At 35.4% G+C, this 17,415-nt stretch overlaps 1 protein-coding gene across 11 annotated transcripts in view; it reads right to left on the bottom strand.

Moving 5' to 3' along the window:
• Positions 1-17,415, bottom strand: part of DMD (dystrophin) — a 1,162,157-nt gene that overhangs the window by 710,834 nt on the left and 433,908 nt on the right. For all 11 annotated transcript variants that reach the window (XM_055701082.1, XM_055701084.1, XM_055701085.1 and 8 more), the window contains 5 exons: positions 15,688-15,929; positions 13,694-13,874; positions 6,045-6,190; positions 4,912-5,124; positions 1,014-1,127 (listed from right to left, as the gene is read on the bottom strand). In XM_055701082.1, coding sequence (XP_055557057.1) covers positions 1,014-1,127; positions 4,912-5,124; positions 6,045-6,190; positions 13,694-13,874; positions 15,688-15,929 — 896 coding nt within the window. The remainder of the gene's footprint in view (positions 1-1,013; positions 1,128-4,911; positions 5,125-6,044; positions 6,191-13,693; positions 13,875-15,687; positions 15,930-17,415) is intronic.

Genomic DNA, 17,415 nt, shown 5'->3' with positions numbered 1-17,415 from the left:
CTTAGCTATGAAAATGCATTAAAAAGTAATGAGCAGCTGTAATGTGGTAAGCAATGCTGTATCAGATAAAAGTTAATTTGCAAAACATATATTATGTAAATTTCAAATGTTATGTATATACTATATATACACAGACATATAACGCTATATATACTATATATTATATCTATTACAATGCCTATATCTTTTATTCACATTTGCTAAAAAGCATCCCAGCACAGTAGTGGAAAAACTATTTGTGAAGTCATTAACTGTACCAGCATTATCCTTGGGTTGGTAATTCACCTGATAACTTCCTGAAAATTACCTGAAAGGTGATATACTCTGGTTATGTCCAATTATTAGAATTTAATTTGTGGTTGAATATTATTTAAGCCCTGAGATAGTTCTAAACTGTCACTTCCAATTTTATTTCCTAAGGCCTTTTTCAGTGCTGCAGATGTTACCTGGGCTTCCTACACAGTGGAAAAGGCTAGAAGTGTAAACACATAAAAGATGATGAAGATTTTGGCAGTTTTATTATATGTTTGACAGTAATAGCCAATATTTGTGCAAACTCTTCATAAATTCAGGTGACAGATTTTAAAAGTTATGTTAATTTACTGTTCTGTAGAGATAACAGTTGTCCGATATGATTTATAATAATTTTTATTTACATAAGAGATAAGAGAGAAAGTTTTTTCCCTGCTATAAATATGGAATGATACAGTCACTGTATGCCTCCTCTCTGTAATAAAGTTTACAATTTTTTACCTTATTTTTCCTTCAAACCCAGGAAATGCAGGATGTTCAAATGCACTGCAGAAGACAACCCCCTTATGACATGAAATAATTTTTAGGAACAGTAATCATTTGTGTAACATCTCTACAAGCCTAGCTTATAGAATAAGCTAGAATAATAAATAAATAAATAAATAAATACATAAATACATAAATAAATAAATACATAAATAAATAAAAAATACAGAATAAGGTGGAATCAAATAATTGCCAAGCAGGCAAGTAATACTCACTGTACATTGCTCAAGTTGCTTTTCCAGTGCTTCTGAATCACCAAGGGCGGGCCACTCTTCCTTCAGAAAAACATCCACTTCAGCCATCCACTTCTTCAGTGTTTTAATGTCATTCTGTTTTATTAAAAATACATTTTATTGCATCATAGAGAACATGACTGGCAATAGTGTAATTCATCCTGGCACTATGACTAAAACTCATTGCAGTCTAATTTCAAGATTATTGAACTGTCTGAAAAATACAAACACGGCAGAGAAACAAAACCAATTTTATCTGAGACCATCATTGACTCTTTAGCCTGCACTCTGACCATTTCTGCCCAAGTTTAATGTGCCTGCAAGCAGGCAACGTTTTGGCTCTCAAGTTTATGCCTTCCAGATATTGTTTATGTTTAGATGTTGACGCGTGCTCATTGGTTCCTTGTATGGCTTCAGACTACTCATGCTAAGCAATTAATTCAGGCTCACCTATTAAATCCTCCCGTGCTTCAACTTAAATTTCAGACTCCTTTTGGAAGTTGCATGCTCTATTGCTTATTTCTCTATCAGAACACAACACAGAAAAACTCCCTTACTACTCAAAATGAAAAAAAAAAAGTAATTGTAAAAGTAATTGCAACAGATTCACTTCAGAAAGAAAAATCATATAATGACTCAATGAGTCATTTCAAATACTGACTCTCAGTTACCGTTTCTAGCAGTAGATTATTTGTAATCACTATTTAGCTTTCCATTGTCTTTAATTAACCCTTGAAATTAATAAAAAAAGCTAAATATCAAATGTTTAAAAAGAAGGAATGCTACTAGCCCCAGTCAATATTACATAGAAAATCTAATACCTTGAAAGGCAGAATAAAATTTAGAAAGATATGTCACTTACAATTACCTTAAAATGCCACCTTAGATAAACAGTTAGATGCACATGTTAAAATAAAAGTTAAAAATGGCAAAAAATTTGAAAGGCAAATTATAAAGCATTTGTTCATCAAACTGTTTTCATCAACAGTGAAGTACATATCGATGTTATATGCTGAATGCAAAGTTGAATTAAAGCACAAAAAAAGGACATTTCATTAGAATACAGACTGTGCCCTAAAATGTGTACATAAAAGCCTTAGCAACTATTACAAGATAGATAACCAAAGGGAACATTTTCCTAATATGCTTGATAAATTTAATAGCAACAGGCTACCATGGAAAATGGACGGACTTAATAACAATAATAATACAGAAATTATCAGTATACTTCAGAATGGCAATTACCAAAACACTGTTTAAGTGTCTACTGAGAATTCCATTATCAGTCAGTAAAAATAGTTCAGAATTCATGATGAAACTTTAATACCTTTAAAAGAATACTTTAAGTATAGCTCATTAATACTGCAAAATATAGATCTGATGGGATTTACTTAAAAAGAGATCAGTTTCCAGCTACCAATGAAGATTGAATGTATGACTTGCATTTTTAATCAGACTGTAAATGCATTTTATTTATCCATACTGATTTCATCGTATCCCATGCTGACACATTCCATAAATCGCAACAGCTAAAATAATCGTCTGGAAGTCATTCAAGGAGTTGAAATGACAATGACTTTTATATTACCTGTGTACTACAGTGACTTCAGCAATAAATGTAAAGGCTCACATAGCTAAAAAAATACATGCTGTACCAAGGATGATCATGATGCTCAGGACTCTCTCCTTTTAAGTGTATTGCTATGTTTTGTGCAGTTGCACATATTTCATTATACTATTGATAAAACCACTTTCCAGTTTTCCTATTTATATTGGTTTTATGTGGCAAGGTTTTGGTAGCAGATGTGGCCTGTGTGAGGAGAGGCCCAGTGCTGCCCAGCGCTGCACACAGCCAGTTGCAGCTGCCTCGAATGGACCCACCACAGGACGGAGCTGACCCCATTGTTAGCTAGTGATGCCTCTGTGATAATACAGTTAAGAAAGGGCAAAAATGCCAGGCACACAAAGTAGGACAGAAAAAAATTTAGAAACATCCCTGTAGACACCAGGCTGAGTGAAGAATGAGGGAGAAGTGTTCCATACACCAGAGCAGAGATTCCCTTGCAGCGTATGGTGAAGACCATGGTGACACAGGTTCCCTCCCTGCAGCCCGTGGAGGGCCATGGTGGAGCAGATATCCACCTGCAGCCCACGGAAGACCCCATGCCAGTGCAGATGGATGTGCCCTAAAGGAAGCTGCAGCCCATGGGGAGTTGCAGACAGGAGCAGATAGTTCCTGAAGGACTGCAGCCTGTGGGAGGACCCACGCTGGAGCAGGGGAAAATAATGAAGAGGAGGGAACAGCAGAGAGGAACTGTTATGGACTGACCGCAGCTCCTGTTCCCCATTCCCCTGTGCCCCTTGGTAAGCAAGGGAACAAGAGTAAAGCAATGGAGTTCAGACTAGGAAAAAGAGGAAGGGGCAGAGGTGTTGTTTTAATTTTCGTGTTTGTTTCTCACTACCCAAATCTAAATTAATTTTTCCCAAGTCGTGTCTGTTTTGCCTATGATGGTAACTGATAAGCAGTCTCCCTGTCTTCATCTCAGTCCAAGAGCTTTTCTGTCCTATTTTCTACCCCTGTCCTGCTAAGGACAGGGAGTGAGAGAGCAGCTGGGGCATCTGGTTGCTGACCAAAGTTATCCCACCATACCATTAAACTTCATTTCATGGCCAGCTTCAAACAACAGAGATGCAGCTACAGAGCCAAAATTACAATTTAGAGCAATGTGGCACTTCAGTAGTGAAATTATAAATGGCACTGATAAAATATTTCCTCTTTTTTGGTCCATTTTGCCTATCTAAAAACTGATTAAGAGTAACAAAATAATCAGTACTTTTCTTCTATTTTTTCCCCCTCTACAAAAGAAATGCAAGAACACTTTTCCAGAAAATTTATTCCTGAGCAGACAACTCTATTGAACTAAGCTGAAAATAACAACTACAGTTCACATGCTATTGTATTATAATTCACATGGAGTTAATCATGTATCATGTTCTGCTACCAGCAAACCAAGACCCAGGACACAAATATTTGGTGTTGTAAATAGAAGAAATACAGAGACACAACACTGAGAGGAAACACACTATAAGAACACAGCTTTGAGTATGGCTACAGGATCTCAATATTCAGAATTTTCATTGCAGTATATCCCATGAATATTCAAGTGCTCATTTGCATGGGGGTGAGGAGAGAAAAACGTATAAAAAAATTAAAAATACTTTCTTCATTTTTGTGACTAGTTGATCTTATTTCCTCTGAAACCTGTCCCTTGAAATTCTATAGAAATAGAACAGGAATATGATAATAATGGACATTTTAAATATTATAACATCTAAGTCATAGACATCCCCTGTAATGCTGATACATGTGATTTATAAACACATATAAATAGGAGATACTCCCATTGAGAGAAACAGTGTAAGGTTCCAATGCCATCATTCCAAATACCTGATATTCACGCAATTGTGTAAGTCAGATACACTTCTGCTTTCTGTTATCTGCTCCCAAGATATTACCGTATTTCAAATGACTTTAATTATATAAGTCAATCCATTAAAGTCAATATGGTTACAGCTGCTTCAGCTGCATGAAAAAGTACTTCAGCTATATCAAAAAAGGTAACTAGAGGAATATTTAGTAGCAATTTCATTGAAATAAAACATAAGTTTTGCTATTGAAACAACATAGGCAGAAAGCCACAAAATCAGATTTCAAAGTAAAATCTTGGACCCTCCAAAATCAAGTGAACATTTTAATACATTTTATGTAGTGTTTTGATATTTCACTTTGGTGTTACTTTCTTGAGGTGTATGTGTTCTGTGCTAGTCCCACAGCCACAAGCCACCACATAGCAGTTGAGGCTGAAAAAGTTTGGTTAACCTGGAATCGCTGGAGTTTGGTCATAAGCTCCTCAAGTTTCTGACAATGTTCCACCAGCTGTGCTGATAATTTCTTCCAGCGGCCAAGGACCATCTCAATCTCTGATCGATATTTTTGGCTGACTTCTGCAGGGGCTTTCCTGGACAGATCTTCCACAGTTGTGCTGAGATAGTTCAGGTTTTTTTGCTGCTCTTGCAGAGAACTTTGTAGAGCCTATGAATAAGAAGCAAATTCTCTTTGTTTCACAAACACAGGTGAGACTGCTGAAGAAAGAAGTTAAAACTATAAATGTAGGTCACCTTTGCTAAAACAATTTTTTCTCTGTTCTTCTCAAACTAGAAAGTAGAAATTTTAGTTGAACTGAGAATATAACCAGAGGGGTTTATCTCTGTTAATAGAGGTGATCCACATACACTTCGTTAATTTGAGGTAAGAATTTACTATGGCCTTAATTATTCCACTTTCAAAAGAATCAGAGTATGCTGGGAAAAAAAAAAGATAAACTTAGAACTGCCTCTATGATTTAACGTTTTTGATAACTTCTCAAAACTTTTGCAATTCTTAGCCCAAATTTGCTGCACTATCTTTTGTTCTATACTTTTTTATTTCTGAATGTGCATTAATAGTTGCATCAAACATGCTTATTAGCCATCCAACAGTAGAACAATTATCAAACAGTGAAATGCAGGGAAGGTTTGTAGCCACTGGCAAAACTTGTTCCATATTTGTGTCTGCTTGTAAATTTGACAGGAAATCTGACAAAGTCCATGCTGCATTTTGCAATTCACAATCATTCCCATGTCAGCACTGGGAAATGACATGAGCTAAATCTATACTTAACTACCAGAGCTATCATCAGAGTAATATTTTATATATCATGAGGACAAACAAAGGCTTTTCCTTAAGATGTTCAATATTTTATAAAAGCAGTTTCAATGGTGAAGAACACTTTCAGTCCTTCAACTTTAGGAATCATTACAATCAAGCATCCACCGTCTCCACAACACCTTGCCTAAAACCATAACAGGTATAATTCCCTCAAGATCCATAAGCTTCAGCAAACTCATGACAACTAAGGATTTCTTCCTCTAAACCTTTCATTTGAGGCATTCGCCCCCAGCCTGACCACTCACCTTGAGCTCCCTGAGTCTCTGCTCCATGATTTCATATTCAGCAACTGCAACCTCAGGCATGGAAAGTTTAGTTTCTGACTGTTGGATCCACAGAAGTACAGTGTTCATTCTCTCTTTGTAGTGTGCAGGAGGCAAACTGTCAAAAACTTTATTCAATGGGAAAGAAAAAGGACAGAAATTAAATAAATTTGTGCTTTTTCTTTTTTTTTCTGAAAAGTGTTAGATAAAAGACCGAGCAACTGGGCCAGTATGTCGATGTCAGATTTTTCCAAAATTTGTGGAAGCAGAAAACTTTTGAAGAATGAATACGCTTGTTCTAATGTTTATGATATCTCTGCCATTTTATCAGTTGTGTGTCATTTGACTTGCTAGTTATAGGTCACATGGCAACTTCTATAGCCAAGACAAGTAGTCTAAAAATGTGTGTTTAGAGATTCACAGGCAAATCATCGTACTTAACCCAAATTCATATTGCAGAAAAGCAGTAAGAAACAGCATTCCCTTTTATGGTCCATGTTTGTGTGTTTAATGTTTCTGTTCAAGTAAAATGTTCTGTTCAAGACATCTGTTCAAAGCTTAGAAAATTAATCTTTTTTCAGCATTAAAGTTTTATTTTATTTAACTGTGCTTATTGTGCCAACATTACAGCTGCTGTAAATAGACAACATCTGGCATACACATGAGCAACTCATTAGCAGAGATATTCCCTCTGCCCTCAACAACAGTTGCTTCTATACTTACTGGAAAAAGAACAGACAAATAACGTGCCTGGTTGGAAATGAAACATTTCCAACTTGCACCACATAACAATGAAGTATATAAAAGGTGAAAAAAATGTTACACCTATTCCTACCTCCTGTATGCCTCTGGTGTTTCAGAAAGAACTGTACTGAAAAATTACATAACTGGACAAAAAGCAATTTTGACAAACAACACAAAGTTTTTAAGTGCAAGCTTGCTTACATTCTCACACAGCAATGCTTGGCAGAAGGTACTTCGGATTTTAACCTATTTTTTTAGCTGATCAACAGAATGCTGCTTGAAAAAAACCCTAATATTTTCAGTTAGGCATCACAACAACATACGAAAATCAGGGCAATTTAAACTCTGTCTTATAGACTGCGTGCTTTGTATGGCATACTTTCCTCATATAAATCTTGCCTGATCTATCTATCACACACATCTGGGGATTTACAAAATACTTGGGTACCAAGAAAGACAAAATTTTTTTCCTCTGTGATGTATTTTCTTTACACAGAAAGTAGTACTAATACATTCTTGGAAACACAGAAAACAAACATTTCCCATCTCATCAAATAGCATTTTATATGTTTTTTGTTCCTTAGTGAGACTTGTACTGTCTTTGACTGATTTAATCCAAGCAATTCCTAGTTTAGAATAGAACATGCATCTAAACACATCACTCCAAATGAAGGGAGATATAATTTCAACAGCTCAGAAATGTTAAAGGAGTATACAATTCTTAAACTTCAATTTTATTTAGAAATATGAAATAGAGTTCAGTATTGTTATGTAATGTTTTACTTCTATAAATACATTTCTTATTTAAATGAAAAACAAATCTTAGGACTAAAGTATGAATTCAAGCAGCTATATTAAAAAAATGGCTACATTCTTAGCAGTGAAGGGCACCTCTGAACAGGTAAAAACACAAGATATGCTGTTACAGCATACTCCACCAAACTGCATGAAACTCTTATCTTGCAAGTCTGCCAATAATAATAGTAATTTTAAAACCATGCAAACGCTGCAAATGCTTTGTCCTATTTTAATGATTTATGTTCTCTACTATAAGAAGGATTAAATGAGAGTTCAAGAGGGATCACAGATGTTGATTTCATCAGTTTGGTAGCTTTCCAAGTTGGTTATTAAATATTCCATTTAAAAAAGTTCAGTGAAAAAATAGTTTTCCAATTTCACTTTTCAAGACTACTAGTAGTGAAAAATTAGTTTTCAATGCCTTTTGCCTAGTTAGAGTTCTGAGGGCTTGTTGGGTTTAGGGCTTTTTTCAGGTGGTAGTGGTGTGATGATTGTTTTTTGGTAGTTTTATTTTTTATTTTTTTTTTTTTTTTTTTAAGATAGACAATGTGTCAACATTTTTATCCACAAGGAAGCATATTAACATCTTTTTGCATGACACTTATGATGAACCTATATTGTTTTTTTCAGTTCATGGTGCCAATGGTGAGAATCCAGTCTAACTCCTATAGTGGGATTCACCTTACTTAATTTTAGCTGTCTAAACAAAAACAATTATTGTCTCTCTGTGGGCAGTATGGATCTCTAAATTCTCCATGCTCATAACATAAACACACATCCAGACCTGTTTATTTTTATCCTAAAATTTGCTTTGTGATACTAATGTTTGTGGATTAAGGTTCACATGATAAGCACAGTGAATTAATATGGATTCTGCTATACGACAAAAAAAAATCGTGAATTTGTAGTCAGAAACATATAACATGCCCATGACACAAGCTATAGGTAAACTAGGCCCACGACAGAACTCTAACAAAATATCGCAGAAGGGAAATACAAATATGTCCCTGTGAAATAGCAGAATACATTTCCCTTCCCATAATTGGAAAATTTTGCTGCATTACTGTTCCAATTCTAGGGAATGCATTTTGGTGTGACTAATATTATCCACCCTTGAGAACTGGCAAGCAAGTACATTCACACTTGCATATTCATTTTAGAGGCAGTGCTTAAATTTGGAAATACAATGTGCAGATAGGAATTTGTCTAGGATATATTTTTAGTAAGTAGAGATATTTAAACATGTAAAAACAGCTTTCCAAATAAGTATTTTTTTCCCCCTCACAGCTTCCTTTTCATGACCAGATTTTCCAGTCATCAATTTTTTTTTTCCCCAGATCAGAATTGAAATGAGAATACAATTATCTCGACAACTATCAAATCACAATGAATATGGTGTAATGTGTATCTCTCTTCTATAGTCAGGACAAATCCAACTGTTCATTACATCACTGTGAAAAAAGAAAGGCAATAAATATAATCTATGGAATAATTTTATTAAAAACTTACACCCAAAAATGAATGAAATAGATTGAACTGCATGTATTTCCAATATAAAGCTCCTCAGTAGTAACTGCAGTTTAAAACCATGCTGATTTTCTCACATCTTTCTTTTGCTTATTTTGTAAATACAAATACTTGAAGCTATTAATCAAAGTCTGTATATTGATGACTTCATAAAATCTGTGATTCCCTTCTCCCACATCTTTCACCAGAAACTCTCAAAGTAGAAACATAAGGATTCTTGTATAATACATAATTAAGGTTGTGCAAGTGCTTGAACACTTCCAACTTTCATCTATTAAGCATTTAAAAGAAACAGAAGGGAAGCCCTTCTCCAGTTCTACAAGATCTAATATAACAGTAAATATCTTGTAAAGACACAATTTTTTTTTAGGTGGCTTTATTTCCCATTCTCATAAATTTTCATTTTTACCATGGAGGAAAAGGATGAAGTGACCTACAGAGCAGAGGATGTTACCTCATACACATTAATTTCACAGGCTGCTTCCTCCTTTCATTCTTTATTTAAATACAGGTGGGGAAAAATTACCACAGGAAATGGGTGCAGAAGAAAAATGAAATTACTTGCATGCTACTTGCAAAAAATAATATTTTCTCTCACACATCTGAACTGTATCTTCAGCTCAAAAGGCACATTCAAAGAAAGTTAAGCAAACAATGACTCAAAACCAAACAGCAATGAATATTATTGCTACTAAATCATAGTTCAGGTCAGGTCTTAAGAAAAGTTTACAGTTACGAAATTTATAGGACACTTGCTTAAAATTTTTGTTCCTCGAGTACTCAATGATTTGTGAGAGATGATTATACATATCATAACAATTTCACTGTCACTTATCACCTGTCTCTAAGATACTTAGAGCATCAAAATAAGCAGTTCAAAGTTCAAGCAAAAGCAGACAAATGACAGAATAAAACTCCAGATGTTATGGTTACTGTGGTTTGTTGCCTTATAAAATTATGCCAAGACTGATTTGCATGAAATCTCTGTAATGCAACCCTCTTTAAGATATTGTACTAGCAGATTAGGGGGAAAAGTGGTGTAAGTGCGAAGTGACTGTAAGCATGGGGTGAGTAAATAAAAGGTCTAGTGAATCTTGAGATGATGTAGAAGGCAAAAACATTCTAAAGTCCTTCTTGAAATAAATAGGAGACATCATCTGAATGCAGATGAATAATTCATCACTACTACTACTAATAATAATAATAAAAACAACAATGATTATGTTGATGACTTCACCTTTGGGAATTACTGATTCTGCAAGTGTAGATTCAGAATTTGAATGGAAAGCACAGTGCATGAATTTATGAAGCAGAGAAATGTGGAAATAACTTTGACTTTTCCTTTGCTGCATCCACCTTTATAGTCTTAATTCCACTTGCCACAAAAGCTTTTTCCTTTAAATTTACTTCTAAAAATCTAATGACACTCCCCAAATCCCCTCTGAAGAGTCTTGTCCAATTGAAAACATACATCTCACTGAGGAGCATGAATGGATAAGAGTTCACTAAAGCAAGAACACAAACTTGAGGCACCTTAATGATGCTTAGTTCAGTCACAGAGCCAGAGGAACGCTGGAATGAATCAGCTGCCACCTGGGAAGCAGTTTGAACCAGGGAGTATCCACTTCCCTGGCACTGACTGACCACTCTCCCTGGGCTGAGGGGGAACGGGAGGCCGACCGGCTGCTCTCTAGAAATCTCTCTGACAGCAGCAGTTAACTTCAAGACAAGTAAATACAAAGCTGAATTCCTCATTCTTCACCAGGACAATTGTAAAACTAAGAATTTCCTTGGGAAATCACATTATTTATATCTAAATTATCACTGTGATTGTCCGTTTCACCCCCTTGTTTACATTACTGAACAGTCTGAAGCGTTGCCTGACCTCTACTTTTCCTGTATACCAGTATTCTAGAAATTACTCTGAATGTATCTGCGGAGAAAGGAGAGCTGGAATGATGGATACATCATCTTCAAAAGGATCATTTACCTATGGATATACAGACATACTATAAAGTAAGAACAGTGAGGTCACATTTCTTCATATTTTATGAGGTGGTAATTCTTTCATAAACAACATAAAGCAGTGAAAAAACAAATAAGAAGGTTTTAGAATTGGCTTTAAATTTGGATTCACAACTGGAAATGCTAATCAAATCATAGAGAAAAACATCTGAGAAAATCTGAGTTAATCCTTAACAATATTTTACTAAGAAATCTGTACAGCACAGGGAAACTACCAAACACTCTTGAATCTAAAAAAAACCCAACCAATACCACCACCATCCTCAGAAAACCCCAGCAAAACCCAAACAAAACGTATTTGAGGGAGAAAACCTCCTAGAACTAGAGAAAACTTATTTGAGGGAAAACTTTCCCTTGGAAAACAACAGAATACCTAAAAAGTAATGGAAATTACTATTAGGAAATTAGGAAAGAAACCCAAAACACCAAAACCAAAAAAACCCCACCAAGAAACAGGAAGAAAAAAGGAGGAACTACTACCACTGATCTGTAAAACACCATTCAGTGTTTAGTAAATTCTTCTATTTATAGAAAATAATTGCAAATAATTTATGCAAATAAAACATTAAAATATCTAAAATGCTTTAGCCGTATTTCAACATTTTCTATTAAACTAAAGCAAAAATAAAGACATGGGATACAGCCTTTTCTCCATCTGTTTATCAGTAGAAAAACAATCACTGATGAAAGCAGAAGAAACTCAGACTGAGACAAATTTCTGTGCTTCAGCTTCAGGGTTTTTTTCACATTTTTTGATTCATAAGACTTTCCTAAAATGGGATTAGACCTAACACAGTATCCAAAGCATGATCATTCAGATCTAAAGCAGTCTTATGAAAGAAAGGTATCACTTTGGATAAAATAGTGCATAAAATTTTTGAGGATAACGTATGATTGACATAATAATCTCACTTAAAATATCACTACAGGTATGTACTTAATCTGCTAAAACAGCCTCATCCTGACAGCTGAAGCATTTGAGATGAAGCACCTGTGATGCAGAGCAGTCACTTAAAATAATAACTGACCAGGGCTCCATAAAATACTGATTCAGGGACTTCTGCTCTCTAGCAGTTCAGGAGGTTCTCCCCAGCCTGTTCAATGCTGCCACTTCAGGGCAGCTGCCCCTGCAGCTTGCCAGGGCACTGGAGGCACATACTGCAGCACAGGGGTGGGAATGCACAGATACATCAAGCAAGAACTTCACCAAAGGTCCTGCTTTGTGCCACTACAGTTCAGGCAGCAAACACTACTCATCTTACAGGGCTACCCAACTGGTTAGTTCATGAGGTCTCTCTATAGTAAAATTAGGTGAGACAAAACCAGCATTTACACAAAATTAGCTATAGAAGAAATCATAAAGAAGATAGCATTTACCACATTTTCCTGATGGCACAATGGTAACAGATTTCAGCATATAAAACAATGTGGCATTAATAGTTTTTAAACCTTTCCCATTTTATGTCATGACTTTAGAGTCATGAATACACAATACGCTCCTTAGTACAAAATTTCTCCAGCTCATTCTTTCATCATTTGCTATGGCACACTTGCATTTTATTTCTCCAGTTCTGCTATGCATTATCAACTCTTCAGTTGGCATGTGTGTGCGTGTGTGAAATAACCACAGCAGCCCAATAATGCAGTGTTCTTGAAATAAAATCCAAACCTCTCCATGAAAGAAATTAGGAGGAATACTATAAAGATCCACTAGAAGGAGCTAGCACTATGTCTGATTTCAAAACAGTACAGTCATTTGGAGATACTGGTTTAAGGGGCAAATAATCTCTTCGCTGTTGAGAAAAATTACGTTTATATTTTTTTGTCCAATGCTTTATTTTTAATTTCATAATCAAATACAGAAAGTGTACAGTAGCCACTGACGTGCTATGTAATTTATTAAGGAATAAAGTCAATTTTGATATGGCATTTCTATTTTGAATCAAAATTTCTATTTTGATATGGCATTTCCCCCCTTTTGAGAAGTGCGTTTTATTAAAAATATTGTAAATAATGTTATAACTAGCAGTCACATATTCTGTGTTGCAAAAAAGGAACAGTTCATTACATGAAGAAAAACTAGATACCCTAAAGTAGCTACTGTCTTTGATAAGCTTTATGGAGTTAAATTTCTATTCTTTGAAAATCTAGAGCAGATTCACTTCTGCAATTAAACTCTCTCTCCTCTCTACTGACAGATGTGGACAACTCTGTCTTACAGCCCAACCAAACAAAGACAGTTTTATGTTGCCAAAATATATCACTGAATCTGTCCATAAACATGCTAACAAGAGATCTGGTGCTAGAACTACACTGAGTATATAACCTTTGCTTCTGAATAGTGTACCTTCCCTTGTTTTTCTATTAATATAAAATATATAACGAACCGATAATTTCTGAAAGACTAGTTCAATTGTACTAAATTGTACTATTGGTTTAGCATGACAAAAACAAATACAAAAGCAGGAAAGCAAAATACATATGCCTATGCTTTGTACACTATTCAGGCAAATTGACTTCTTGCCACGAACACTTACTGGTCTGTAGCCGCTTTTCTCTGGTGTGCATGTCGGCAAGTATTTGTTTGAAATGGCTGGTAAAAGCAGCAAGGTCAGCATCTAGAAACACTGGTCCTTGTTCTTTCTCTTTGAGCACTTGACTTTGAGCCTTTAGCCGTTCAATTTGAGGCTGAAGGGTTGACATTCGGATGATTTCGTCCTGTATGTTTGAACAAAAAAACCAAGATACATCTGTCCCACAAATAAAATCACTAGTGTCATGAAATCACCTCTGTTTCCATGCACATTACACAACTGTTTTGCTTCCAACTACATCACAGTAAGAACAAATTAAACATTCTTAATTTTTTCTCACATATCGATACCTCTGCTCCCAATAGGATTGTTGATTGATACCACTGCTTAAAGTCACTTTCACATGACATTATCATGTTAGTACTATAATGCTCAAAGAAAATGACATAGATTGTACATTAAAATCCCATGCCTAAGGAGCATCCTTATCATGTGGAGCTAGGAAGATAAAACCTCCAAATGTCCCATAATCCTGGACCCACCTCTGTTAGATTATGTACAGGCTAAATAACATAAAGCAGAAAAGGAGTGATGAAGCACAGTGATTTCTAGCAGCTTCACAGTAACATATTCCAGGTTGAGAATGGAATGGTATGGAATGGAATGGAATATTTCAGCTGAAAAGAACCTACAAGGATCATCTAGTCCAACTGCCTGACCACTTCAGGGCTGACCAAGTTACAGCATGTTATTAAGGGCACTGTCCAAATGTCTCTTAAACACTGCCAGGCTTGGGGCATAGACCAGTTCCCTCTCTAGGAAGCCTGTTCCAGTGTTTGACTACCCTCTCAGTAAAGAAAGGCTTCCTAATGTCCAGACTAAACCTGCCCTGGCACAGCTTTGAACCATTCCGGTGTTTCTGGGTGCTGTATCCCAGGGAGAAGAGATCAGCACCTCTCTCTCCACTTCTCCTCAAGAACCTGTACCGAGCAATGAGGTTGTGCTGTTATACCTTCAGGAGACCTTGTACACACTGTGACACTTGCAACTACTAAATAAAAAGAAATGAGGAAAGTAAGCCAAGTGTACAGTTCATAGTAAAGCTGCTTTAAGAAGCTTTCTGCAAGAAAACAGAGAACCTCCATAAGCATAATGCCAGCTTGGAAATGCTTTAAAATAGAAGTAATAGCATAGATCTACATTTGGGTTTAAAATGTTGCTTTCAGTTTCTGAGCCTCTGGAGCCAGAGATTTCATAAAGTTAAATTTCTACAAGTCACGCAATTTATAATTCATTACTATATCTCAAAATATTGCTCTCAAACAATATTATCTTGTAAGTAATCCCCACCCACAGGACTGTCTACAATAAAAGAGATAAGCAACTTTCTATGATGGTACAGTACATGAATGAAAACATTTAGGGTGAAGAGTAAATGAATTAGTGCTACCATTTTTGTACAAATTCTGCCATATGATGACAGAAGAATATTCCTTCACTCGCCTACACAATCCACCCTGCATCAAAATGCAGGGTATGTAGCAAGGGTATGCAATATCAGAATTTTGGACTTGACCATGAAGACCATTTTTACTGGCCCAGCTCCTTATAGGTGGATGTTTCTCATCCAGAGGTGATGGGAAACAATTTCTTAATGAAGAACCAAAGACACAGATTGCTACAGGGACAAAAAAAAAAAAAACAAAAAAAACCCAAAAAACCAAAAACCTTAGGGGCATAGTTCACTGGCTTTAGGTATCTAAGTATCTTAATAAGTAAGTAATTGGGGCAGAGTTTTAAATATCCATATGCTAGGTTCCATTGCCTCTTGATTTCTTCAGCAGTCTTTCCTTTCCTTGAATAAATGTTTTCAACAGTTACCTTGGAAAGTCAATTTTCAACTATTTTTTTGAAATAGTGTAGGTCATAATCTGACCCCATGTTGGAACACCTATGAAGTACAGTATCACATAAAAACTTGGAGAAGAATCTCTAACCTTGCATTTTTCCAACTGAGTTTTCACTGAAAGAGGATCTGCTGTTGGTGTGGGTTGTGCTTTCAGCCAGTTTTCTGCAGTAACTGCTGTCTGCTCCAGTTGCTGCAGCTGGGAGTAAAAGTCAATGATGTTATTTTGGTACTCCAGCCATGCCAGTCTTTCACTCAGCAACTGACAGAACTCAATCCAGCGGCTCTTCAGCTGCTCTGAGGCTTGTCTAATGTTGTCAGGATTCAGACCCTCTAGAAAGAAAACAAGAGAAGATGACACTTAAATAAGTCACAAAGAAAAGGAAAAAAACCAAACAGTGAAATAATTTAACAATTCAGTTTCTGTATGAGAGTTCATAAATCCAGTTAATGATTTATCATGAAATAACAGTCCTGAACATACAGATGGTACACATTAGTGGAGAAAGCATTTCAAAAATATTTTATGTTGGTGCCAGGGTACTTCTGTTGCTATGGGAATGAATTATAAAGTGTATTAAAGTACAAGAATGGGAATAAAGCAGAAAGTAGAGATACAATACATAAAGCTAATCACAACTGCTGTAAGAAATGAGAAAATGCCCGACAGCTGGATTTTGAAAACTATGTCTGGACTGTAATTAGATTTTAATGTACATGACTCGGTTTTGGTATAAAAAGACTGATTTAAATGAATGGGAACAATATTCTGCAGTTATTTTAATGTTTCTGATAACCCAACCCTTAGGTTTTGCATTACATTTTATTTTAGAAATATCATAAGCATTAAGGAATAAACACATGATCAGATCAAACATCCACCTAGGCCAGTCCCATGTATCCAGCAGTGACCATCGGTAGACATTAAGCAAAGACTGAGAGCCGAGAAACCATAGATGACACTTCTCTATGATTATTTTCAGACAGGGTTTGGTTTCTCTGATATAGTTTGCCTATTTGCATCTATTGTTAAATAAGCATGCTTAAATTATGCATACAAGAAAACTGAGTTTAGTTATAACAGACAGGGCAACGATTTAGAACTTTTAAAGGTAAAAGAGCTCTATATACTCTATGAAGAAAGTAAGGCAATACATACAAAAGATAACCAAAGATCTTACAATAAACTCATTTATAATTATTCCAAAACTTGATCACAAGTTGAGTTAAAAATATTATTAACTTAAGCATCTCATTTATTTTTCAGAGGAAGTAAAAATGTAATCCCTAACCTTTTTTACTGGCATGGCTTGTAATGATGCACATAGCAACGATTGATATTGAGTTCAAAATTCATAAATATCTCAAATAATTGAGTAATGCTATATGCCTAAGAACATTTTTAATAACATCAGCACTTAGTCATACACTAGTTAAGCATTAAAACAGAAGCTATGTTTTTATCAAAATAATCAAATTTAGGGTGTTTTTCTATTTCTTAAAAACAATTTTATAAGCAAATGAGACAAAAACTTTCAGTGCTATACTTTCATGATTTTTGATATACTGTCAATGTGGTTTATTTTGTTTGGAACCTGTACTCCCAGTCTGCAGAAAAATGTCTTTACCAGGGATAAAAAATAGTAAAGTTCACGTGCAATCTCTGACAGCAAAACATAAAAAAAGGAGTCCTAATTACAGGCAAATTTCTTAAATTTAAAAAGAAAAAGTAATGGCAATTTATTAAAATAATTTTTTCTAAGGAATAACTATTGGTGAATATAATTCCCGTATTGCTATAAGGCAAACCACACTAAAT

Source organism: Falco cherrug, chromosome 2 (assembly GCF_023634085.1).
Source record: "Falco cherrug isolate bFalChe1 chromosome 2, bFalChe1.pri, whole genome shotgun sequence".
Lineage (NCBI taxonomy): Eukaryota > Metazoa > Chordata > Aves > Falconiformes > Falconidae > Falco > Falco cherrug.
Note: the sequence above shows the minus strand (reverse complement) of the source record. Positions and strands in the feature narration are given on the sequence as shown.